General features: G+C 53.3%; 2 protein-coding genes across 5 annotated transcripts in view; both read right to left on the reverse strand.

Moving 5' to 3' along the window:
• UBE2H (ubiquitin conjugating enzyme E2 H) overlaps positions 1 to 13,884 on the reverse strand; it is a 54,119-nt gene extending 40,235 nt beyond the window's left edge. Inside the window, exon 1 of one of the 2 annotated variants that reach the window (XM_075141770.1) lies at positions 13,596 to 13,884. In XM_075141770.1, coding sequence (XP_074997871.1) covers positions 13,596 to 13,648 — 53 coding nt within the window. In that variant the 5' untranslated portion in view covers positions 13,649 to 13,884. The remainder of the gene's footprint in view (positions 1 to 13,595) is intronic. The other variant, XM_075141762.1, reaches the window with a different exon arrangement.
• A 2,558-nt stretch (positions 13,885 to 16,442) lies between these two features.
• On the reverse strand, positions 16,443 to 26,218 carry ZC3HC1 (zinc finger C3HC-type containing 1). 3 transcript variants are annotated; one of them, XM_075141830.1, is made up of 11 exons: positions 25,881 to 25,941; positions 24,768 to 24,966; positions 24,447 to 24,558; positions 24,113 to 24,263; positions 22,325 to 22,408; positions 21,717 to 21,844; positions 20,073 to 20,230; positions 18,988 to 19,213; positions 18,294 to 18,500; positions 17,874 to 18,083; positions 16,443 to 16,919 (listed from the first exon to the last, which is right to left on the reverse strand). In XM_075141830.1, coding segments are annotated over exons 2-11 (1,347 nt in total). In that variant the 5' UTR covers positions 24,770 to 24,966; positions 25,881 to 25,941; the 3' UTR covers positions 16,443 to 16,850. The 3 variants fall into 3 exon arrangements, with proteins under 3 accessions (XP_074997931.1, XP_074997911.1, XP_074997920.1); XM_075141810.1 differs by lacking the exon at positions 24,768 to 24,966 and having other exon boundaries at positions 25,881 to 26,217; XM_075141819.1 differs by lacking the exons at positions 22,325 to 22,408; positions 24,768 to 24,966 and having other exon boundaries at positions 25,881 to 26,218.
• Between the last annotated feature and the right edge of the window lie 108 nt (positions 26,219 to 26,326).

The raw sequence follows: 26,326 nt of genomic DNA on the forward strand, positions 1-26,326 counted from the left end.
TGCTATTGTTAGACCACTGCTATTCCCAGCTTTTAGACTGTGTTATTGAGCTTTGGAGAGTGAAGGCAATGCTTTCTTATAATTAGTTAAATTCAGCTGAAACAGAAGATTCCTTGACATCATCTGTTTGGATCACCATTATAGAAGGGACAAAGGAACACTACTGCAACTGCACTAAAAACTAATTAACACAGTTTAGTCGTTAGCGGGTGCAGCTGCCTGAAAAGTAGGATTTTGTCACTGAGTTTGAAGCATCTCCTCCTTCAGAGATGAGCTGAAAAAAACCCCAAAGCTTACACCACTACAGAACAAAAAGCCTAGCGCTGACCTCCGCCAGATACTCTGAATTACAGGTGACCTCCGCCAGACCCAGCGAGAGTTTCAAAGTCACACATTTATCACAGCCGCCTTTAATAAATCAGAATTAAGCAGACTTGACACACTTTACGCCATTTTTGATCACAATATTACTAATCCACAGAAAACCCCCAATTAACTAGTGTGCTACTGCAAATAAACAGAACCCCGAAACAACCAAAGAAGTTAAAACAAAGGACAGCTTGGAACTGCAGAACCAGCGCGCTGCTCCCAGCAGCCTTGAAATTCTCCCTTGTACTGTCAGAGTGACTTATTTTCCTCCCCTTTACTATCTCTGCCACCTTGACAATTTTAGCAGCAATGTGGGGCTCGAAAGAAAGAAGGTGGGAACATTCTCTACTTCAGATGTATTTTAAGGTTAATGAGAAAAGCGCTTCCCCCTTTGCTCCGAGTGCGAGCTGTTCCCATCCCCAAACCAGTGCAGATCTCCAGCAGCAACCAGAGTTCAGCAATCCACAGCTTTTGGGCTGCGGAGGCAGCCAGCCAATACACCAGCAACCAAAAACTGGTCAGGATTCTCCTCTTGGCCACCTGGAACCACTGTCAACCCAGACGGGACTCAAGCCCGTCATCCGCAGGGTGAGAAGCTCCATATCCTATTACCAGCTCAGCAAACTGCTTGCGCTCTTCCCTACAACTCCCTCTCCGCTTCATACGGTGTTATTTGGGAACTTTGCAAACAAACCTCAGTGGTCTCTCTGCTCCGCGTGATTAAAAAGCAAAAGCAAGCAGGGATTTCATCCCTGGTCTTCAGCTGATGTGTGATTCAGCTGTAGGGCAGAGCCCAGGCAGACAGCCCAGAAATAAGGACCGGGCAGGAGGTTGGATACAAAGCCTCACACTTCTGGCTCATATGCTAAATTTAGTCCAGTCTGGTAATGACCTAAAAACAGTTCCTGTGGGTTTCTGCGACGCATGTGGCAGCCTGGTCAGCTCCATTCAGTTCCTAGGAGAAGAACGTGCATGCTGCAAAGTCCTGATGCCATTTGGGTGACTTTGGGAGAACCGAACGGTGAAAAGTAGTTATCGACTCACACCTATATACAACGGCTTTGATTGAGCCAAGCTTCTAATCCATCCTGTATCTTGCAAGAATTAGGGGAACGTTCCCCCCCCGCCCCGGGGTGTTTTACATGCTCTTGACCACAATTTTTGTGTATTAAGGAAAACAAGCAAGAGAAAATTAACACCAGTGACAAGGCACATTTATCAGCAGATGCAAATAACTTGCCAGCTCAGGACCCTCTTTTCTTTAAGGGGCTTTTCTTCTGTTTGAAGTGCCTTGTAAAGGAGAGTAAAAGCCTTCAACCATACACTTGATTGTGCAGCCTTTCCCTGGGTGCTCAGCAACATATCCCCAACTGTTACGTGAAATAAAACAAAACCTACGGAGGATTATGAAGTTCACCTATCTTAAGACTCGCTTCTTGTGCCTTCCAAGTCTGCAGAAAACTGGCAAGAGAGAGTTGCACACAGGCTATCCTGAGGTGTCCTAATTACACTGAACTTCAGGTAGCAGGCAAAGAAACCAGTGACTTTGGAAGCCACCAAGAGGCACAGAGGACAATTTAAGGACTCACTTGCTACTGGGCTGTACATATTCTGAGACTCTTAAAAAAACCACACTAATGCAACTCCTGACCCTGAAGAATCCCATTGCACCCCAGCCACACCAAGCAGGAAGCCCTTGCAAAAAGCTAAACTGAAGTCCAAAAAAAGGAAACTACATCAAATGCAATATCCATCAGCAGAGGACTAAAACTTTTGGCTCTAACAAGACAGAGAGGCTGGTTCAGACTCAAACCAGCTGGTTATAACTTAAGCTGTTCTCATACACAATCCCCACTTACGCAACCAACTCCAGAGAAAAACTAATGGAGGAAAACCATTCGTAAGGCCCCGAAGCCACGTGCACAATATTGAGAAGAGGCACCAGCAGCACCTGGGCTCTCTCGAGGCACCTTTGCATGCCAGCCTCAAACCGCCTTCGCTAGAATCCCCACGCAGACAATAACCCCACAAAACACATTTCTTGCTATGACTAAACAGGCGTAACAGGCAATTCTTCTTTGCTTAACCCTGAATCTTTTTCCGACGCATCACGCTGAAGTGATGAAGTATTTTTCTTTTTACAGAGAACTGACATTCAAAAAGCTACAGCAGGTCAGTCTGAAGGGCCAGATTTTCAGCGTGTAGAAGTCACTGTAAAGGTGAGTCAAGAGACGGCCCCTGAGGACCCGCACAAATTGACATGTGTCTGCAGGAACCGATGCGAAGCAGTTCAGGGAGAGGAGCTCCCATGTTGCCGTTTGGTCGCTCCGAATCCTAACGCAAGAATCTAATCCTCTAGCTCCAGTGTATGCCAAAAATCAAACACACCCCTCTCCTAAACAATCTATAGTCTAAACCTGTAAAATTGAGTTTAGCAACAGAAGACGGGCAGATGGTTTAACTGTCCAGCTGTCAATAAGCCTTGCAGGACTGAACATCAAGTTCATTTCAGTAGGTCAGCAAGTTTTCTTATTTCTTTCAGAGCATATGCACATTTGTGGCATGCTTTTAAATGCAAAATAGTGCCTTCTCATGGATGCAAAGGCTTAACATTATGAGTACATTATTGCTAATCATTTCAGTTTTACAATATTTTTTGTTTCACTTGGCAAGATGCAAGTCTCAATATTATGCTGGGGAAATTCAAGCAGTGACCAATAATTAAAACAGGGTTTGCAGTTTAAATGACTTGCTGAAACCGCGGGGGTATATTTCTTCAGTCTTGCACTTAACCACAACTAGCGTTTTGAGATCTCCCCCCCTGCCCCAGCCGCTAGTGCTGTGGCTCTCCTCCATGTGTAAAATGCACTGCTTTTGCCTTCTGCAAACTTAGCAGAGCATGGCTATTCACTGGCGAAATCTCCTCCTCCTTGATCCAAACAAGGCAAGTATTTAAACTTACCTTTTCAGGGCAACCTTCTGGTCACACTGCCAACATCAAACAAAAGAAAACATGGCAGAAACCATGAAGTAATAAAAACCCCTGGATTATGGCTAACTTATAACTTTCTCAGCAGTGGCAAGCAAGCCAGAATCTGTTTAAATCCAAGACCTTGGAGCTTTACACAAAACACAGGAGTTCATTATGGTGCCCACAACTTTTAAAAAAGCGTGAAGCAGCACCAGTCGTAAGCTCACTTGCAGGGTGCAGTCGCTCCTATCAGCCACGAGAAGGGTGAGTTAACACCTCCTCGCATACCTTCCCTTTCAAGGAACACACACTCCGGTACTGAGTTACAAGGATCTGATTTCTGACATCTCAACTTTTCAACCGAGCGTCGTCCCCCCAGTCTCTCAAAGCCACATTCTCCTCTTGGGATCTAAGCTTACCCCAATAACCGTGCACGGATTCCTCCCCTAAGCCAGAAGTATTAAGTTACCTACAATGCCAGGCCTGTTAAACAAAACGCCGATCATTTAGCTTCCTTATTTTCAGCGTTTCCCTCATTTCACAACTGACACAGTGGCAGGTTGAAAGCTTTAAAAGAAAAAGTAGGAGGTGGCTTCAGTAGCACCGAGGAGTAAGTCAGTATAACCATGCTGAGTCACATCGCAGTTAGATTTGACATTTCCAGGGTAAGTGCTTCACTCCTAGAAGGGTTGTTTCTTTATTTCAGCCTTGTTTACTTTACAATCCTGTCATACAAATCAGAGGATTACAAAGCAAGGCCATCACCAAAACTTTTGTGGAAATCAGTCCACGACATGTCATTCTTGTCCAAGTGAACGGCAACTGGCACCACCAAGCGTGAAGGAGATACCTTCAAGAAGTATCGCAACGCACCGCTACGGAGGACTGCTCCCAACTACCACTGACACGGACACCTCTCTCACGCAGAACGTGAGCTCAGCATGAAAGCAGCCCAGTTATTGTGAGGTTTAAAACTTGCCTTGCTGCTATGTGAAACCAGCACTCTGCACACATTCATATTCAGCTGTGTTGGCTTTGAAGATTCGAGGGGGAAGGTCAGCGAGTTTGAATTAATGGTTTTAGATGGAAGAAAAACATAACCGGTTTCAGTTGCCTTCAGCAGAAAGGAAAGCGTAAGAGAGCATTAGCTTCCACCAGCTTTGATTAAATGTATCACCAAGGAGAAACATCTCCCCACCCCTAAAGAGAAAAAAGAGTAAGGAAAGAAAAAAGAAGGGGGGGGAAAAAAAGAAAAAAAAAAAAAAAGAGGACTTTCCCCAGACAAAACAGCTTGGGAACAGCCAGGACACAAGGGCAAGCTTGGGATTGCATCCATCACCAACTCCATGCCATGTTCTCTTCCTTCAGGTTTCAAAAGCACCAGGTTCCTCTCAGTGCAGATCTCCCAAGGCTGATACTGGGTTTAAGAAAAGCCAACAGCCCCTCTCTCCAAATGCATTTAAAAGCCAAACCTGGTTCTTCTCAAAATAAAAAAAAGATCTGGCTTCAAACCATTTACAGTTGACTGAGCAAGATTTGAAGGAGCAGTTTCATTTGCCCCTAAAACCAAGATGAGTTTTAACTCTTCAACCATGCCCACAATAGTGATCAAAAACTAAACTACAGCTCCACACCACAGTTTTAAAATAGCATTTAGATCTAGAGACACCTTTAAGAACAAAATGATTTTCGAGCTCCGGTCAGACCTCAGCAGATAGCCTGGGTTTATGTTCTCATCCAGCTTTTCTGCTGCAAAAGAACGGGTGTCTCATCGGACGTTCGCCCCTGCCCCGACGCTTCGCAGCTCCAGAGCACGCCTGGTCCTGTCACCGTCAAGACAAAACAAAGCAACACAAGCCCTCCAAGAAATGCCAAAGTGCTTAAGTTAATAATTTATCAATCTCTTCAACTTTGCATCTATTAATCTACCACGCTGGAGGTTAATCGGGGACACGCAGGCCTGCTTTAGTACCACACGCTGATTTTTACCTTTTTCAGGGGGTACGCTTGATAACTGCCTAAGTACCTGATCCTATCCTAAATCCTGTTAGGTTATAGTCAAAATCTCAGACTTTACGGACTGCCAGAGTCTTTCCAGTGCAAACACGCTTAAGCTTACCTTTCAATGCCATACCTTGCTCTGGGGCCGGGAGCAGGCAGACCGGACACTATTCATCCTCTCTCAATACCATTCATTCATTATGCATACCACTGCCTCATCCCCCCTTGTTCACCTCCACTTGGATACAGTCTGTCCCAATACAGTCATTATAAAAGGTCCACAGACGACGAACTAGAAACAATCAGCTGTTACACGGAGAGTACCCAGGCAGTCAGGAAGGCAGCAATGATTTGCACATCTATAATTTACATGCCAAGTCCCCCACCACTGCTCTCGCAGGAGAGCGCGCTCAAGGCCAGGTGAAAAGCCCACTGGAATGTGGAAATAATGCAAAATTTATCTAACAATCAACTGTCAGCTTTTAACCTCAACCTTTCACAGGGGATGACAAATGCCTCCAGGGTTAAGGTCCCCTAAAGGACAGCAACTGTCATAAATGCAGGCTTTTCCTAATGAAAACATTAACACAAATTTAAAACATTCATTTTTAAGGGAGTATCACGAAAAAAAATTAAAGCCAGCTACAGCCAGATAGTGCAAAATGTTTCGGAATAATCCACCCAGACGCTCTGTTTGTACAATCTCAAAGAAAATATTTTATGCTTCTTTCTTCTAGCATTTAGTCCAAGGAAAGCACACCCCAGCGAAATGCAATCATTTCTGGAAAGCAGCATTTGACCCTCTGAAAATGGCTATCCCTTCCTCACACTGAGTCACTAATATCTGGAAGTCTACACCACCTCCTGCGCTTTCCTGTATGTGGATCATGCAGAATATACAGGCATGCTCTGTAATTCGCAGTTTAAAAGGGATTAGAGTCGACAGACCACCACCACCTCAGTTTAAAAACGATACACACAGATCCACTCCTCTATCTGATTTGAAACACCTAATGCCAAGAAAATGGACTGCGAGTGATTTGGCTTCTCTGGGAAGGCTGAATCAATTTGCTCCAGGGAATAAGTCAAATGATTTAAGACTAGAGGACAGCTCTTGGAAGCTGCAACGGTAACAAAAAAAAAAAATAATAGTATCTTAGTTCTGAATCCAGTACCAGTCCCAGTTTGCAGAGAATCATTAATGGCTACACAAGCCCAAGAGGCAGTGAAATCACCTTTTTCCAAGAGACTAGATCCACCCTCAATCTCAGACAAATCATTACCAGAGAGGCTGAGGAACTGGAAGAAGATGGAGACTGAAGATGAGGAGATAGCATTTAGAGGTGAGTGGTCATAAGGCCGAAGGGACTGAGCGGGGACAGGAGAGGGAAGAGCCTGGCAAAGACTAAGCAGAGATTGCCTTAGTGATGGGTAAGCGAGTGCTTGTGCTTCTCTGCATCGGCTGACCAGTATTCAAAGCATATCAGCATCAAGGAACAAAAAATTCTGAACATCCCAAGAAGGTGGAAAAAAGGAGTAAAAAATTAGTAAGGGGGGGGGGGGACCACAAAAAACCCTAACTCGGACCATTTCCCTGGGATGTGGTAGAAGATCCATCACACGGGGTGTTTTCTAACAGCGAGGGCAGTTCGTCCGCAAGCTCCCTGCTAGAATCGACGGGCACCAGCACACAGGCTGCACGACCTAGTAGAAGCTAGAGATGGCAAGGTCGTATGATTCTTCAGTCACGCGAGCTCTATTTTGATGAAGAAAAACAAAGAGCAATGCTCTATGTTCATTATTCCAGAAATACATGGACAAAATCCACAGGGAAATGGAGGGAGTGAAAGCAGGGAAGCTGAATGCAGACAATAAGACACACAATGAAACGCTGAACTCCTATACGCACACCCACATATATAATTCACATTCAATATTAAAAAAATGTTATTCAGCAATCTCTCATTTTTGCTGCCAGAATAATGTCCAGAACGGCAGGAGAGCAAAGCAGAAAATTCAGACACCTCTCCCTCAGCATCGCATCACCTCTAATTTAAGCAGACAGTAAAATGGATTGCTATTTGGCTGGGAACCCACTCCACATGGGAGCCTGTCGCTTTAACTGTGAACACTTTCCTCCCTTAACAACAACCTGTTATGTGTTTATCCTGGTTATGACTCCGATTAAATCATGGTTTAAGATGGGCACCAAGTACCAACAGGTGCCAAGAACATTAAGTTATACTGCAACCAGCAATCCCTCTACGCTGGGGTGGTTTCAGATGCACCCTTCCCTTCCTAACAGCCCAATTCCTGCTGCTTTACCTTGCTTGAAGGAAAAAATAAGAAAACAATCGGAGAGAAAAGTCTATCAGGTCTCTTAATTTAAGCACTCCTTTGCTTTTGCTTGCAGGATACAGGACAGGGAAGGGCAGAGGGCTCCAAGAGCGGGATCCTGCCCAAGAAGCGAAAGCCTGTGCAGCGAGTTGCCCCTTCAGGAGGAGGGCAGGATTGCCAACCACCACCTGCGCCCTCAGCAGCCCCCGTTGTCCTTGGGCATCCCCCCTCGCTGCCAGCATTCACGCGGAGGCAGCAAACCCGGAGCCTCCAAGGAGCGAGCTGCCACCACCTTCTCCCAGAGCGATCCAGCGGCGAGGAGCGAGCTCCGCGCGCGCCCAAGCCTCCGAAGGAGGCACTCGGCACCTTGCGGGATTTACACCCTCGGCTTCCAGACTAACAGTCTGCTCAACCTGCTCCAGGTACAGCAGGTAGGCAACAAGGTAAAACAGCAATTAAGCATGTATTTGAAGGAGCGATTAATTGATGTCCTTCTAAAAACAAAGTAAGAAAACACTCTGAAAGAGCACACCTCTGGCTTTCCATGAGCTCAAGAGAGGAAGGCAGCAGCACAAGACGGGGCAGCTCCTCCTGCTTGCCACGCAGGTATCAACAAAGCAAGCGTCCAGCAACCTCGAGGCTTTGCTTACAAGCTTTTCATAAGATTGTTTTTTACATTCTTAAAAAAAAGAACATAATTTTAATGCCAGTGCACAGCGATAACCAGAACCAGGACAAAGCGCAAGCTGTACTTACATGAAGATTAAATGTAGTATTTCCCTGGCAAATGAAACAATGCAGAGCCTCATCAGGGGGCATCTTCTGCTTAATCCTACATATTAAGACTTTAACAGGGTTTGCAAGATTCGCAGCCATGCTCGAAGCTAACGTTATTGGCTGCTGCTGCTAAGAAATGTTGAACACGTGGGAGTGCGCTCAGTGAGACGCGTTTCCAAAAGCTTGCCGGGATTGTAAGATAGTCGTGATGACACTTAAAAACAATCACCTACTACAAATCCAAGCCTGCCTAGATCACAGTACAGCTTCACTAGAAAAGACAGAAGAAATATCAATAGCACGCCCTTCTAGACACAGCAGCAGAAAGGAGAGCAGGGACACCATTTTACAAGGCAAGCCACTTGTTTTACTGAAATCCTGCATGCGCCTTTTTTTTTTTTTAACTGTTACTACAAAGAAACAGCCTCCACGATTTGTTTAATCGGCATTTAGTAATCTAATGCCAGTTTAGTCTTAAGAACTGGGTACCATAAGCATAATCCTAAAGGCGACTGCCATACTATTCAGAATACCAAAATCACCACTCCGAGTCTGTGGAATGAGACACAGAAACAGTTAAAATTACCCAAACACAGAGCAATACAAAGGCTTTATTTTTCTTATTTTAAATAGGGCCGGGATGTCAAGCTAGAACAGGCACTCTGCTCCAAGCCGTCTTAACTAAATTCATATTCTACGGTTTCATCTCAATGACCGTCGCAATTATATGATTAAGCAGGTGCACCGTGCTTTCAGGTCTGTTCGACAAGCCCCAGCTTCAATAGCCTCCGCGATCAAACTGACAAGGCAACAATGGAAGAGTGAACTTACAGTTCCAGCCAAGAGCCCGTCCTTTCGGGGGGAAAAAAATCCAGCCGCCAGCAAAGACGCCACATTCAGCTCTAAAAGCAGCAAGATGATACCCTTGAAAGTTGTCATTTAGGCAACAAAGATGACTTATTTATTTTTTTCCTCTAGTTGGTTTGGTTTTGGCAGAGCGATCCATGGATTTGAAGTTCTCCTAATGGCAGGTAGCACTATACGTTCTGAGATGCGTTTAACTGGATTTTATTTATAAGCCACAACCTGTGCCAGCATTTCTGACTGCTTTGGGGAAAGGGGGGGCTCTCCCAGTTCTGAAACGGGGCCGTCATCACATCTTTGTGCATTTTGAAGCACCACGACACGATTACCCTCATCCCTGGAGACCTCATTAAAACAGAGCCCCAGAAATAGAGCAGAAAGAAGTGTAGCGTGACATTTTAAAATTTACATTCTGACTTGTAAAACTTTCCAGAAATGTCTATCCTTTAAAAAAAAAAAAAAAAAAAAAGGCAACACAAAAAAACCCCAACAACAAAACACCACCAAACCCTACCAAAACAAGACATTCCAGCGCACATGCTCTTCCCCTGGGGACAGGCCAAAGAGAACAAAGCCACGTGACCGTCCTATTGCTCAACGCGACTCTTGGAAGGTGTTCAAGTAGGATGATAAGTGCAGTGTAAGCCTATAATGAACATAAAAAGGAATTTATCCCAAATGTAAACTGTGTCCTACCCTTTGCCTCAGCTGATCTCAGCGGAGCAAACACGGGGAGTTTTGCGATTACAAAATACTCCGCAGGTAAACTAAGAAGCTTTGTACCTTTATTCTCCTTGACTCAGGACGAGCCTAAAATTAGAAGGGAGCGCAATTCTCCGTGTATTACGCTCCCCGGTAGCTCCGACGTGCGTTACAAACCCTCAGCTCTGTAAACTGGTCAGAACAGGGAGATTCAAATGAAGCTGGGCACTATTTATAATTCCTTTCGTGCACAGAACAGGGTGACACTTCCCTTTTCCAGCCCCGATGCTTAAAAATAGAGCTGGGGGACTACAACCCAGCCAGAAGCATCTATCCACAAAAGGAGGAAAATAAATCAGAGCAAAATAAACTCCCGTCCAAGGGGAGGCTGCAAACAGCTCGCCCTGGAGCGCCTGCCTTGCTCCCCGGAGCAGAACAATAAACTCCGGATTGGAACTGCCGCAGCCGGTAGCAAACGGCCCCATGGTCCGGGGGGGCTGCGGGGTGCCGGGGTGCGTCCCCCCACGGGTGTAAACACGCTGGCTGGGGCACCCCATCAGCTGCCGGCTCGCTCCGCCCCGGCCCCGGTTTCCGGGTAGTAACAGAGCAGCCAATCCGCGGAGTTGCGAGCTCTGCCCGAGGCCTCTTGCCTGCAAACACGGCTCCAAGGCCGGCAGCTCGCCCCGAAGCTGGGGGGAACCAGGGTTGGGATCCCCCACCTCCGGCACCCTGCAGTCCCCGGGGTGAGGGGGACCTGGAGAGGCCTGGCCTTGAGGTCAAGCGCTTCCCCACAGGCCTACGGGACATCCCCACGCTTCCAGGCCACCAGCGAGTGCATCCCGAGGTGTTTTGGGGTGCACAGAGCCCCCTTGCAAAGCTACGCTCGCAGGTGGGGTGCAGGCAGTGCCCCCCACTCTATGCTGGATGGGGTCATCCAGGAAACTTCAGCGAGCGTGGTGGGGGGCAGCAGCCCCCCGAGAGGGGAGGAAGGCAGCGTGGCTCCCCGCTCAGGCCCTTCCCCAGCATTTGCACAACGTTGCGAGCGCGATCAGGAGAGAAACAATGAGTGACTCAGAGTTTCAGCACATAATCGTCCAGGCGATTATTAAACATCAGTTCAACACATTAACGCGTGCACACAGAGCTCTGCCCCCCCTCCAGCTCCAGAGAGCCGACCAACCTCTCCCCTTGCCGGCTCACAAAGAGGCATCCACAAAAGGACACGGACGTGTTAGGATTGAAAATAGGAATAATAAAAAGACCCCACTCGGCTCCTAAACCTGTCAGAGCGGGAGAAGGCAGCGGTGTTATTCACTCCGGCCATCCCCCCCTCCCTACTCAAAAAGGTAGCCCTTGGCAGGCCATAAATCCACACCATTATTCTCCATCGGAGACACGAAAAGGGGCTGAAAAGGGAAACTGTAATGAAAATGGCAGCAAAAAGGGGGGGGGAAACCCCAACACAACAACAAAACCCTCAAGCCCTAGGGAGGAGCAGCCTTCAAGTACATTCCTTCAGACGAGCCCTCTCTCCTTTGGTCACCACCAAGACCCTCATTTGCTCCCACGTCCCAAACCAGACCCTTATTTCAGATCAGCTTCCAGAGGAGAAGATTCTCCAGGGAAGCGTCTCGGGAGCCTGGGCCTAGCGAGCTGCGCCCGGGCAGGCGAGGCAAGTCAGGCAGACAAACAAAAAAGGCTGGGGAGGGAGGAGTGGTGAGGAGAGTCATCTGACACATCCAACTTCCTAAGTTTGTTGTCCGCAGGAGACCAACCGCTCTAACCCTCACCCCTCAAAACATCGGGAAGGCTGCGCCGACAATAACAAGAGCTTCGCTTTTGGAAAAGCCTTGGGTTTCTTTTGTCAGGGGGGAGAAAGAGAGCAGAGCGGAAACTACCCAGCGTCGGGAGGAATGCCAGATATTCAGGGCTTGCTACCTACCACCGCACGGCCCGGCCGCCGCTAGAAATACAGAGCGAGCGAAGCCACTTCAGAAAAACCTGCTCTTTGTCTCCTAAAATGCTGCTATCGCTGGAGATGCTGGCTACAAATCGAACAAAAAGGGAAAAAAAAAAGAGAGGGGGAGGGGAAAGGAGAGCAGCAGCGGATCAGGTTGGGCCTCGGCCCCACTCCGGCCCAGATCTCTTTCCGGACTATCCCTAAGGAAGATTTCCCCCCACCACCACCACTAAACAACTGGAATTCCCGACCCTCCTCCCGGTGCGATTAAGCATCGATCGCAATTGGCGTTCGGCAGAGTATGACATGTGTGTAACTTTAAACCCCCGGATAAAAATAGCTCAGATTCAAGCATGATCGGTAGTCATTTCCTATTTGCTTGAAAACAAGGCGAAAAATATACGAAGAGCAGCTTTGTAGAGAGAAACGCGCAGGCTGAACGTCAAACAGAAGTTTCCTTCGATAAGCCACCCTCACGCCGCAAACAGGAGCGGTGCCGCTCCTCCCTCCCCCCCTCCAAAATAAACACAAAATCCAAGTAAGTTTATCTCTCTCTCTGGAAACTAAATCAGACCCGTTTCTCGACCCCTCGACACCGCCAAGTTAGAGCCACCAGACCCGAGTCCTGCTGGGGGAGGTCAGGCACGTTCAGTCAACAGAGCTGAAAAACATTTCAGCCACTCTTGTCATTTCTACCCCCTCTCGGCACACACCACCACCTTGTAAACAAAAAACTATTAATAAAACAATCCTAGAACCAAATTCCCAATGATATTTTTCAATGCCACCCACACTCCAGACAGAGAGAAAAAGGATTCGCCACCCTGTAAAGGACCAAGAATAAAAATAAGGAGGAAAAATATAAACAGATCTATCGCAGAAGGGGGGGGTGGTGGTGGAAATAAATAATAAAGCCTAACCCAACCTGGAGCGTTACATAAACGGGACCTCTTACGAGATGGGCTGCGGGCCCCGGCGCCCTTCGCCCACCCCCCCGTCACCCAGCTAGGGGTCTGCTGTGAGCCAGTCCCCGTGGGGACCCCCCCAGCTCCCCCCCAAAAATTAAATCCCTAAGCCAGCACCAGAAGCTTCGTGAACCGCAGTCTGAAATCAGGGAGTAAATAATAATAAACACCACAAAAGCCTTTCTTTGGGCTGTGGCTGCTGGAGCTGCTCTCCCCTTCCTCGCCCTCCCCCGGCGGCTGGGCCGCAGGCCAGGGCAGGCAAGGGGGGGTGCAGGGCACCCCGGCTGGGGGAGCCTTCACCAAAGGCGGGGGGGGGGCACCTGCAGGGACACCCCCAGGGCACCCCGGCTAGTGGCTGTCAAGCCACGGAAGGGGATAAGCCCCCCCCAAAAAGAAGGGAAGGGGGGGGCCTCACCCCACGGAGGGGGGGCAGGTCCAACCCCCCGCTCTGAGGAGAGGCCTAGGCCTGGCCTCAGAAACGGGCGCTGCCGCCGTCCGGGGGGGCGGGGGGAGCGACACCGGAGGGGGATCCCCGGTGCCCCCCGTCACCCCCCGCCCCGGTGCAGGCCCGGTCGAGGAAGCGGGCTCGCCCCCCGGGGCTGCCGGCTGAGGGTGGGGGTGCGGGTTAGAAGGGGTGCGGGAAGGATACAGCTTGACCACGTCGGTGTCCATCCGCCTCTTGCCCGGGCTGGGGGAGGACATGGTGGCCGCGGCCGCCCCCGGTGCTCCGGGCGGGCTGTCAGCGCCGCCGCCGCCTCCGACCGGGGACGCCCGGCACCGAAGGGAGCGGGGGGGCGCCGGGCTCCGAGCCGCTGGGACCCCCCCCGCCGCCGCCGCCGCCGCCGCCGCCGCCGCCGCCGCCGCCGCCGGTGCCGCCGCCTCCTCCTGTGGTGCCGCCGGTGCCGCCGCCCGGGCCCCCCCCCCCGCGCCGCCTCGCGCTCCCTCAGCCGCGAGCCCCGCTCCGGTCGCCTCTGCCGGAGCCTCTCTCTGGACCCCTGACGTCACCCGCAGTGACCTCACCGCCCCGCATCGTCGCCATTGGTTGCGCCGGCAACGCCGCGCCGGCCCCGCCCGCCCCGCGGCACGCCGGGAGTTGTAGTGCGGTGCGGTGGGAAGTGGTGGAGAGGCCGCGGGTTCGAGACCCCGCCGGGGCCCCAGCGCAGGGGTCACGGCCCAGCAGGACCCCAGGCTGGGGTGGGCAGTGTCAGCCGGGGAAAGCCACCGTTAAATCCAAACCTCCCCCCCCGGATTACAAACGTGGCGGATGGCCAGGCCTCGGCAGCACGAGTCACCGTGCCGGTTTTCCGGTGCGACACCGGCAAAGCATTTCCCCGTGCCTCGGTTTACCCAACCGGACGGGGTGGGGGAGGCACCCGCCAGCGCCCCGGAGGTGACAGCGGGGCGCGTGCCGATGGTGCTAATGGGTGTCTCTCAAGCCAGCAGGGCTCTGGCGTGGCAACTCCACGCCCGGGGCAGACATCCCGCATTCCTGACCCCAGCATCACCCCAAAATTTACCCCAACGCTTCCTCCCTGCGCGGGGAGGAGACGCAGTCAAAGAACCCCAAAAAGTCCGAGAAAAGGGGGAACCTGACCCCCCAAATGTGTGTATGGGGCAGTGATTTCCTCCTCGGCTCTCCCAGCCCCGAGTCTGGCTGGGGCAGGAGGTAACGCACACGAGGGGGGGTCGGATCCACACCCCAGGTGAGCCATACTGGGAAGAATTTGGGGAGACAAAGGGGAACGGGGTTGTATTTCAGCAGAGCAGTGGGAGAGGTTGGGGTAGAGGTTCCCCATTTTCCCAGCCCTCGATGCTCTCTGACAGGTTTCAGGCAACTGGGAGAACAGGAGGGGAATATCAGGATTTTCTCTTAATTTCTTTAAATCCTTGTATTTCGTCTGTGTAATGGTTTTGCAACGGGGATGATTTCAGGGTAACGGGGACTACGATAGCATCCTGTTCCTTTCGGGATGCCTTAGGACCACCCTTGCAGCACCCAGACCCCTTGTGTGGGTGCACAGCAGGTTTGGGGGCCCTCTGAGCCCTCCCAGGTCTGAAAATGGAGGTGCACAAGTCGGGGGGAGCAGCTGGCTTTGCCCACGACAGCGTGGGGACATCACCCACCCCCCACCATGGGTGCACCCCGTGGTTTGTGAGGTGTTTCCCTGACCGTGGTGGGGGTGGGCAGGCAAAGTGGAGGGCGAGGGGGGTGTCAGCAGCCACGGGGAACAGGGGAGATATGGGGAGCTGGGGGAAACCATTGGAAAATGGGGAGCCAGAGGAGTTCTGGGGAGCAGGGGAGCTACAGGGACCCACAGCAAACTGTGGGGAGAGCTATGGGGGACAGGGGACACCATGGGGTGGGTGTTGGGGACAAGGGGATCTGTGGGTCCAGGCAGGTGGGGAAGGGGCTCCTCCGTGCCCCGCTGCAGAGCCCAGCCTGTCCTCACCTCTTTGGAGCTGGGGGTACCCAGAGTGTTTGTGGGGTGACACCCCCATCTCCACCCCAAATCCCAGCCCAGGATGGCCATGCAGTGAAGCAGCTCCTCATTAGGGCCACACAATTAGGAAAGGAAGATGACTCACCCAAACTCAAGCCCTGCTGCTCCCCAAGGGGCTTCCTGCCAGCACCCACCCAAGAAGCTGACAGGTAAAGGGTGTCTCCCAGAAGAAGCCCCTGGGTGGGCAGGAGCACCCACAAGTTTTGGGGTGCAGGGAGAGCGGGGGTCAGCCCTGACCAAGGCAGCCACTGCCTTCCAAGGCACGGGGTAACCAGAAAATGCCCCAAAGGGGATGGAGCAAGATGAGATGCAGAAGAAATCCCAGAGCTGGAGCTGGGAAAACTGAGGCAGGGGCTCCTCCTCCAAAGGGAGTTCCTTTGCTCCAAAAAAAAAAAAACAAAAAAACAAAAGAGGGAATGACATGTCCCTGTGCCTTCACCACATCCATGGCTGCAGCAGACCCGGGGTGAGGAGGTCCAACTATGCCTGGGTTGTCTGAGCCCTCCCTAAAGCTCCTTCCCCAACATCCTGGAGGATGGTGACAACAGATCTCCCTTCTTGACTTCTTCTCCCCCTTCCCTCCCCAGCACCCAGCCTTGTGGTCCCAAGCCATGGGAAGCCCTAAGCCGCCTCTTCCAGGGTTTTGGCTGTGCCCCAGCCTCCCCTGTACTCTGGCCCAGGTGATTTATCACCCCAGGAAGGCTACCAGCCCCCAACTAAATCTGCTTCGGGCAGCTGATTGCTGGGGGCAGATGCTGGCGGGCACTGGGGTACGAGGCTGGGGGCATCTCTGTGTGTACAGGGGCTGAGGCCATGACAAAGAGCCTGCATCAGGCAGGGCAGTGAAACAAGGAGTGGGAAACAGGAGAGGGAGGCAGCCGGACACTGATCCCACAAAGACAAGCATCCCGAGGGATACCGGAGTCACGTGCTAGGTCCAGAGCTCACTCTGCCCCAGGAAGAAGCACCGCATCAACAGTAAGAAAGAAAAAAAAAAAAAAAAAAACAAAAAGTGAAATGTTTATTCCCACCTGGCGTCACTTCCCTGTGCCGCTGGCGGGGGGTCACAGCTGGACAAGATGGTCACCCTCGTGAGGTGACCACGTCTCCTCATTCACCCCGCACGCCCGCGGCACGTCCCGGCTCCAGACGGGGCTGTCGAAGCCCTCGGGGCCAAGGGCTACAGCAGCAATTTGTGAAGGCAGGGAGCTTCAAGCAAGGCAGTCAGGGAGGAGGGGGGTCCCAGCAGCCGCTGGGGGCTGTGTTTGGCGCGGAGCCTCCTCAGCATCCCCTCCCCGGGGCATGGAGCTGCCGCGGGAGCGACTGCGAAGTGGATCTCTGCCAGACCGACGCGATGCCCCACGCCGCCAGCCAGACAGCAGTTCCCAGAGGCAGCGGCCTGTTCAGGAGGAATTCATGCTCTCCCACTGCCGGAAAATGCGGAACACCTTGCAGGACTTCACCGAGAGACTCTGCGAGAGAGGGGAGCAAAGCGACAACTGGAGGTTAAAGCACCACAACAGGACCTGCACCCGCCACCGACCTGCCTCCAAAGCATGTGAGGAGAAAACAGCAGCAAAAAACCCCATCTGAAATATCCTAATTGGCTGCCAGGACATCAATTTGCCCCTATTCTTCGTTAGCCCTATTTATCAGAACTAGAGGGGAGAACAGTAAGGTGACTGCCAGCAAGAAGCAGGACAGGACTCCAGTCGTCCCTGCTCCAGCTGGGGCTCTCGTGTCTGGTCCCACAGGACCTGCTGGCGCTTTCCCAGCACGTGGCACCGCTGGAAGGGACCGACCTGTTGGGGACGCAACTCGCACCAAGTCCCCAAGACAAATGCTGAAGCAGGATTGTTCCACCGGTCCCTGCAGCTCAGCTCCAAGCAAAGCAGGGGGAAGCCAGCTGGAGGAATCCAAGCAGATAATGGGGCCCGGGGAGGCGGCAGCAGGTACCGGCTGCTCCACAGCCGCGCGGGGAGGGGGGCTGCGGCCTCAGCTCCGCTCCCCCGGCTCAGCAAACCCACCGGTCCAACCGCCTGGGGCTGCTGGCCGCAGGAGCCAGTGGTCAGAATATCTGCAGAGAGGGTTGGGAGCTCTCTATCGGGACATGAAAGGAACCTGGACCTTGGGCAGCGCTGAGCCGCTCGGGAAAGGCTGTTATTTATAGCAGCCCTTGAGCAGATCTTCACACAACACATCATTGTAACGGATGAGACCCAGCCGAGAGGCTGTCGGCGCAGCCAGAGGGGAAGCTGAGACTCTGCAGACACACGCTTGGTCCTTGCCACCCAGCTGGGTTTGCATTTCACCCAAATGAAGCCCATTTACCCTAAACTCTGCCCAAAGGCTTTCAGCCCTGGGCAAAGCTGGAGCAAGCGGTGTTTGAGCACTTGGTTTCGGGGCTGGGGAACCCGCAGGCTCACCACAGGCTCCGTCTCGGGCACTCTGTCGCACTTTCTGGTGGCGAGGAGCATGTTCAGTACCACTCGCCAGCCCGGCTCTGCCTTTGCAGGCTCCTTCTCCGTCTGGGTCACGGTATCCTCCAGGGCTTCCCCTCCCTCCACCGCATTGACCCAGGGACACCAGTCGCGATGCTGTGAGCTGGGGTCAAAGAAGCTCCTCAAAGAAGTGTCCTGGGTGGGGGAGGAGATGACAGTGAAGGAGGACAGCGACAGCATGGTTTAAAACAGACTCCAATGACACAATAAAACCCTCTCCGTGCCTAAACACCAGCCCTGAGCTGGCCCAGAGCTGCACTATGGGGACAAAACTGGTCCCTGGATCAGGAGCACCCTGCCCAGATCCCTCTCCTCGCCACCCACGCCTGCACCCGGGTCACTCACTGAGCTGCTGGAGGAGCAGAGCCGTGCCCGCTTGGCTCTGCGGAGAGGACTGGATGGCACCTCCACGCTGTCCCCCTGCCCCATGCTGCGGGTGACAGGGCGACTCCTCAAAGTTGGGCTGGCCACCTCCAACTCACCCCGGTCCATGGGGATGGGAGAGTCCCACCCCCGCGGGCGAGAGATGGCCGGGGACGGGCTCTTCTCGTGCTGCCAGCGGGGAAAGAACACGGAATTAATAGAGCTCCTCTGGTCACCAGCATGTCCTCTGCCTGAAGTGGACAGAGGGACCCTGCCCAGCTCCTACAACAGATCAAAGCCTTTTCAGCCATCCTGGGAGAAGTCGGTGCCACCTTCCCTTCACGCCAGGAGCATCTTAGATGTGTTTAGTTGGAGATGGGTGAAGGCAGCCCCTGATTTGGAGCACCCCACGTTAGACAAGCCTCAGTATCCTCGCTGGAAAGGCCCTTTTTTTGCCCTCCCGCAGGAGGGCTGGGGGAGGGGAGGACAGAAAGCTGCAAAGGGCAGGGGTAAAGACAGCAGCAACCCACTTCTGTTGGATGCTGCCCATGGCCGAAGACACGGCACCAAGATGAACCTCTTTCAGGGTAAAAGGCAGTGGACACCCAAACTACATCAGTCTCGACTCCTGTGTGCTCCTGTATCACCCAGACATCCCGGCTGAGCTGGGCCATACCTGCTCAGAGCCCGGAGGGAGCGTGTCTTGGCTCCGCGTGAGCATCCTGCGCGGAGACGTGGGCGCGAGTGGTAAGCGCTCGGCGGGTGCCAGCGGAGCGCTGCTCGGGCTGCAGGAGTCCAGCTCCGGCCCCGCAGACTCCAGCTGGTGAAAGCCCCACAGTCCCACCTTCCTCATGCAGCGGGAGCAGGTGATCACCGAGAGGTGCACGGAGCCAGACGCAGCACTGCGGGGACAGAGCCAGGTCATGAGAGAAGGTCAGGGACGAGCCTGGGCCCTTCCCCAAAATCGCAGCTTTCAGAACAGATGCAGGTTATTTGGCAGAGCAGAGGAACGATCTCAGTCGCAGGTCCCTGAGCCAGCACGTTTCAAGACATCAGCAACCCTGGGCCGAGGCACAGACTTACTGTTTTTGTAGCCCCGTGTGCTAAGAAGTGAAACAAGTCCATTAAGACCCATCTATAGCATTGATTTAAACTGGCTCAGTTACATTTTAGCTTGCCATGAAGCAGGAGCACGCTCAGTTATGGCGTTATCAGCTGAGAGTGTCCCCATCCTCAGCCCCCGAACTGCCCAGCCACAGCAGCAGCTCTGCTTTTCCCCACCGTAAGCCCTTTTCCAGCCTGCACCATAAGAGATTGCTTCACCTTCAGCAAGCTGCCTTAGGCACAAACAGCGTAGCTGTTCTGCTTACAGCACACGCTTTGGGAAGCCATGAACCTTCAGGTCACGAACCTTCCCTCCCTTCCCGCAGGCCTGACGGGCAACGAAAGCGTTACTGAGGATGACATTTCAGGGATTGACTTCAACATCTAAATCAGCAATGAGCGGGGCAACCAACAGCTCCGTTGTTTCAGACTCTTTGCCGTCTCAGGGAGACATCTATTTTAGGTTAGGTAGCTTTGCACTGGGGTTTCTGGAGGTCTGTCAATTTTAATGGCTGGAGATAATAATAAGCTAGTGAAATAGGGGATACTGAACATTTCACAGGAGGGACATCCGCATTCCTCCAGCCTCTGACAGGTTTCACCAGCATCCACAAAGTGCAGCAGACACTTCAGCATCAGTCCTACACCACTGCCCACCTGCAAGTCCAGCCGCACACAGCCAGGATGCAGGCAGGAACGTGCACTTGCAGGATTTCCGTGGCAAACTTCATCGGTGGTTTCTCTCCCTCCGTTTTGTGCTCTAGTTCCTCCCCGATCAGCTGGAGGAGCAGACTGATATTCTCCTCCGTCAGGGACTGCGGGGCAGAGAAAGGTGGCAGAATTGGCAGTCAGAGGCAGTCTGATAAAATACACTGCTTCTACTCACAAACCACATCCTACAAGGCGAAAAATCCCTTTTTCACTCCCCAAAAGGGTGGGTGCATGAGCTACCACCCTCAGCACTTCTACTCTGGTTAACAGGCAAAAGCCACACAGAGCAATGGTTTCCTCCTGCCTTGTGCCCGTCTGGCTCTCCCCGTTGCGTGGACTCTGTTCAAGCACCATTTGCTCCCCCGAGCACACGTGGGGACAGCGGAGCAGGTCGCAGCTCCGCCGCTCACGGCAAGCACGAGCCTGAACAGTCGCCGTCTGTCCCTCCGATCCCAGGGAGGCAGCAGGGGCTGCGTTTGCCTGCGCTCAGGCAAACCGCGAGCGCTTCTGGGGCCATTGCTGAGACACAGCGAGAAAAGAGAGTCCCCGAAGGCTGTCGGTCGGGCTCCAGACCTTGCTGCTAGTGGGACAGCTGGGGAGTTGGATGTGGAGATGCGATACATCCGCTGGCTTTATGATTTCTGTTCTCAGGGGGCTCTGCGGGGTTTCACAGCTCAGCCAGCCCACGGTGGCAACCATAAAACACCTCTGCGATTTCTGCTGAATGGATGAAGAGTTCCCCGGTTCCCACACGGCTTCTCGCTGCCGAGAGCCATCTGTTTCCCAGCAAGCGAGTGCCCAACAAGCCAGACTTGGCTGGAGTAGAGCAGGGCCTGGCCAGGTCCCTACGAGGAGGCAATCCCACAGTTGCTCCTGGCTGCAGCTACGCTCCAGCCTCTTGTGCCATAGCTCCTGCTCTTCCCTCCTGCCTGCTGAGCCTCCTCGCACGACTGCCTTTCACAAGAGCCCCCCTGTACCGCACTCCCTGGGCTCCGTCACCTTCACAGGCCTCTGCCCACACCTCTGCTGCGGGGCAGCCTCTGGCACCCCAAACTCCCGATCCCACCTAATGCAATGACTGTCTCCAGTCTTGCAGGATCCCAGCTAAAAGAGCGATCTACGGGCTGCCGCATCTCACGGAGTGCTTGGAGGTAATGAACAGGGGTGGGAGCTGCCAGGGAGAGCTCCTGAAGGAGTCTGTGGGACCCCAAATCACTTCTGCCGGGCACCAGAGAGCATCATGCACGCCGGGAAAGGCGCAGAGTGGGAACCGGACACTACAGCCCACTTCCCACGGGCACAATCATGGTGACATGAGCCAGCTGTGCCTGTGTTGGTCAAGGGCTTGCACAGCAGATGAGCCTTTCCAAACTCCCTTTTAGGTGCTTCCAGAAACACCAAGTGAAACCACCACGTGAGGAACATCCGAGGAGAAAGCCAAGGCGATGACAGACCACTCACACACGCAAGCTGAAGTCTCCGATTTGAATCTCGTAACTGTTTCGGTCAGGTTTTGCATAGCACAGGCGTGCCTGGCTTTGTCACTGGGGACTTGAATGCATCCGATCTCGGGGGCAGACGGGAACTCACCATGTTTTTCATGTCTTCTGGTCTGAGGGCGGGCAGCTGCAGCTCCAGCTGACACAGGCTCTGAAAGCGGTCCAGGAAGTCCTGGAGAAGGGCTCTGGGCTCATCCACCAGCAACATGGCAAAGCGATCTGGTGAAAGAAAACGCGGGAGGCCTGAGATCCAGCCTTCCCACCCCCTCCTTATCCCACAGGGGAAGAGAGAAGATGAGACCAGCCAATTTCTCCCCATAACGGTCTCCTGGCTTTTAAAAGAAAAGCTGAGCACAGTCTTTTTCCTTTGCAACCACCCTTCCTCGTGCAGCGCAGCTTTGAAGGTGAGATCTATAACCCTTTGAGCATCCCATGTCATCCAGCCTCCCCTGTCCCCTCCCAGTTACAATCCAAACAGCATTTTAACTGCCCTGGAGGCACGCAAATGTTAAGAGAGGCTGGGTACAGCCTGGGGCCTGGGACTCAAGATCCAGGGCTCCAGCCACGGCTCAGTCATTTATTTGCTAAGGCTGCTCACAGGCATTGCTCTGCCACCACGTATTTCAACGTCCCCGAGGGGTAAAAAAAAGAGGACTATGATCCCGGACGTGTGCACTAGCCAAGCTCTGAGACACCAACCTGGGCAGGGGCTGTCCGGCCAGAAGCAGAACTTCTCGTGAGCAGTGCACAAGGCCTTCTTCAGCTCCACGCAGCGCTCCTTATCTGCAGGGAAAGCTCACTTCTACTCCCCTGCGGAGCCACCTCCTCGGGGAATAGTTGGGAAAACCAAACCAGGAGAGGAAGGCACCAGGCCACGAGGGCTTCCCTGCTCCTCCTGTTCGGCATGGCTCGGGTGACGGATGCCACCTGAGGCTGTAGCTTGCAGAGCCTGAAGCTCTCACCTCAGACTCTTCTCCCTCCCCACCAAAAGGAGCTGCCGCACCTCCAGCCTCCCTGCAGGCAACCATGGAGCGGCGGTTCCTGCAGCAGCAAAGGCGGGCTGGCTCAAGGGGTTTATCTGCACAACAGCAAGCGTGACCAGAGCAATTCCACCTCCTCGCAGCTGAAATTCCCTCCCGTTCCCAGGCACAGCGACCACTGAGCAGGGGAGTCTGCCACACTGCACGGCAGTGCAGTGGAAACACAGCTCAAACCAACCACGGGCACAGGGACCGCCTGCTCCTGCCAGTTTTACCTCCTGGGCTGCTGCCAGTCCCTAGCTAACTCGCCTGACCCCTCCACTCTGGCTGTAGGAGTCAAATCACAGCCATGTCTGGAAATCAGGCTTCCCCAAAAAAGATTTGATACTTAATTTAACTTATTCACACCTTTCAGAACCAAATAATTTATTTTTCGATTTATTTTTCAAGCCCTTCTTCCAACCTCTGACTATTTTAGATTTTCCTAAACCAGTGCTATTACCAACAGAATAATTAGGCCAAGGTTTATTTAAAAAAGATAGTCTGAACAAACAGCAGACGTCAATATTGAGAGTAACCCAAAAGGAAATGCTCATGCAGCTCCCCATTACACATGACCCACGCTGCATTTGTCAGACATCAGGGCTGCGCTCTCTGCTGCCTTCCAGGTAACAAAAGCAGGGACTTGCTGTCAAGAAAATTGAGAAGTGGAGACGACACTTATTTGTGGTGGGGTAATAAACGTCTTTCTGCAGAGAACAGATGCAGATAAAGGAAAGTGAAGGTGATAAAGCACAGGCCATTGCTATCCTGCGGCTCACGAGCAACGCTCACGCCGTGGGGCCGAGCACGTGACACCAACAAAGTTGGTGAAAAGGCTGGAAGGAATGTCCCATGAGGAGCGGCTGAGGACTTTGGGTTTGTCTGGTTTGGAGAAAAGGAGGCTGAGGGGCGACCTCATGGCTCTCTACAGCTTCCTGAGGAGGGGAAGTGGAGAGGGAAGAGCTGATCTCTTCTCCCTGGGATCCTGTGACAGGACACATGGGAATGGCTCAAAGCTGCGTCAGGGGAGGTTCAGACTTAGTATCAGGGAACGTTTCTTTACCAAGAGGGTGGTCAAACAGTGGAACAGGCTTCCCAGAGGGGTGGTCGATGCCCCATCCCTGTCAGTGTTTAAGAGGCATTTGGACAATGCCCTTAATAACATGCTTTAACTTTTGGTCAGCCCCGAAGTGGTCAGGCAGTTGGACTAGGTGATCATTATAGATCCCTTCAAATTGGAACTATTCTATTCTGACCCACTTCTGACAACAGAAGCAGGAAGTTTTACCGAGTTCTCACAAACTAAAGGAAATTTATTCCACTTGCACTTTATATTCAGAGACATCAAACATCCAGCGTCACCCAGGACAAGACTACGGGAGTCATTTACGCACACGGCAAGGCACACCCCGCCCCAAACCCTACAGCCCACCCCCCCGTACCCGCAGGACGCCGACATACGTACACTTGTTGAAGTCAAACGCGAGCTGCAGGCTCACGCAGAGGAAGGCCTGGCAGCTGGAGCACTTCAGCATGTCACACTCCACGTTGGTCCAGCCGTACTTGGCGCAAACCAGGGGAGACAGCTCGTGGGGTTTGCCCGCCCACTTCAGCGGGTGCTTACGTTAAGGATAAAACCCAATAAATTACGGGTTAAACAGTTGAAGCTTTGGCCAGGGTTTATTTGGCCAAAGAAGAAGAAAAGCCTCTGAGAAGACGGAGCCTGCGGGGAAGCCATGGGGAGGGTGACAGCAAAGCAGGGTGGGGGACGGCTGGAAGCTCAGCATCAGAAAGGATATGGTGAACGTTTCTACTCTGCTGAAATAGGCTTCCTTGCTGGCGGACTCCAAGGAGAGAGCATCCATCTGCAAAGATCCATTAGCTGATTCTGACCAGTCAGACGTGTCCTTCCTAAAAGGAACAGCAAGTCAGCAAGAGAAGCATCTGCCCTGTCCTGGAGAGATTTCATTAATAAAAAATGCACAGACCACTTTCTAACCTCTCGTCCTTCACGCTTACCCTTACAAGAACCCTTTCTCCAGAGCTCCTAAGCCCCGACTGTTAATTACTTTACTAATAAACCAATTAAAAAAAATATAATGCCACAAGCAAAGGCGCACATTAAGCATTTCACGATGACCAACAGCAGTGGCAGACGGGGATTTGATGTGACAAGTAAGAGACGGGAGCTCGTTTTCCAGGCCCGGTGAAACCAGATCGACGATCACGGCACATCTCTGAAGTCAGGGATGCATCTGAGCTCCCGGCACCTGGAACACCGGCTCCCAACACTGGCATTCCGCACCCAGAACACCAGCCCTGCGGCGAGTGCTGTCCTTCAGCCTCTCCCCAACACCCCTCCGCAGGCCAAAATTCGGGGATGGTTGGGTCAAGGGTGAACCCTGCCTCTGAGGGTGACCACAGTTGCTTGGCTTTAGCCGGATACCCCCAAAGCTCAGCTGCCCAGTACCCCCAGTAACACCCCAGACTCTATAATGCCCACCAGTAACTCCTGCGACTCTCAGTGCCCCCGCAAGGTGTAACTCCATACTTTTCGGGTCAGAGCCCCAGCATGTGGCCAGTTCAGCTCACTCAGGCTGCGGGGACACCAGAACTCTACAGGTCACTTACCTGCTCCTGCCCTCCCAGTGCCCCCCAGCACTGCCTCCCAGTGCACACCAGTGCCTCCCACTGCCCACCACTGCCTCCCAGTGCCCCAGTATCTCTCAGTTTCCGCTACTGCCTCCCTGTGCGTCTTAGTCCCTCCAGTACCTCCTAGTGCCACCAGTACTGCCTTCCAGTACCACTTAGTCCCTCCAGTACCTCCTAGTCCTACCAGTACTGCCTCCCAGTGCTCCTTAGTCCCACCAGTACTCCCGGTGCCTCCTAGTCCCACCAGTACCAACTCCCAGTGCCCCTTAGTGCCACCAATACCGCTTCCTAGCGCCCCCCATCTTCCAGTGCCCCCCGTGCTTCCCAGTCCCTCCCAGCATACCCCAGCGCCCTCTTTTCCCAGTGCCCCTCTCCCATAATAACTCCCAATATCTACCAGTGCTCTCCAGCACCTCGCAACAACTCCTGTCGTCTCCCAGTGCCCCTCAGCGTCTCCCAGTGCCCCCCAATAACTTCGAGGGCCCCTCCCTCACCCCCCCCCCCGCCGGTGCCACACAGCCGGGCCGCTCCCCCACCCCTCTCAGGCCCGGCGCCAGCGGGGCCCCGCCGCTCCCACTCACCCTTCGGGCCCGGCGCCCTCGGGGGCGATGCCACCATCGATGAGGTCGCGGATCTGCTGGGGGGTGACGGCGGGCGGCCTCCCCCGGGCCCCCCCCGCCACCCCGGCGCTGGGCGCCGCCATTTTGGTCCCTCAGCCCGTCACGGCCCGGGGAGGGGGGGCGGGAAACACGGTCGCGCAGGAGCGTTCCGGCTCTGCCGTGGGGCTGATCATGACCCCACGCAACTCCCGCAAAGCCTCCTCGTCCACAGGCAGGGTTAGCGGTGCGCTGCCGCCTCCACTGCGGGGCCCCGCGTCCCTCCCCGGGCCCCCCCACACCCCGGGCGCTGCACTCCCTCGCTCCCGCTTTCGGCGCTCTATTGCTCTAGCCTGCTCCCGAGGCGATGCGCAGGCGCGGCGATCGATTGCTCAGCTCTCACAACAACGGCGTTCTCACCGCGGCCTTCC

Source organism: Calonectris borealis, chromosome 1 (genome assembly GCF_964195595.1).
Source record: "Calonectris borealis chromosome 1, bCalBor7.hap1.2, whole genome shotgun sequence".
NCBI lineage: Eukaryota > Metazoa > Chordata > Aves > Procellariiformes > Procellariidae > Calonectris > Calonectris borealis.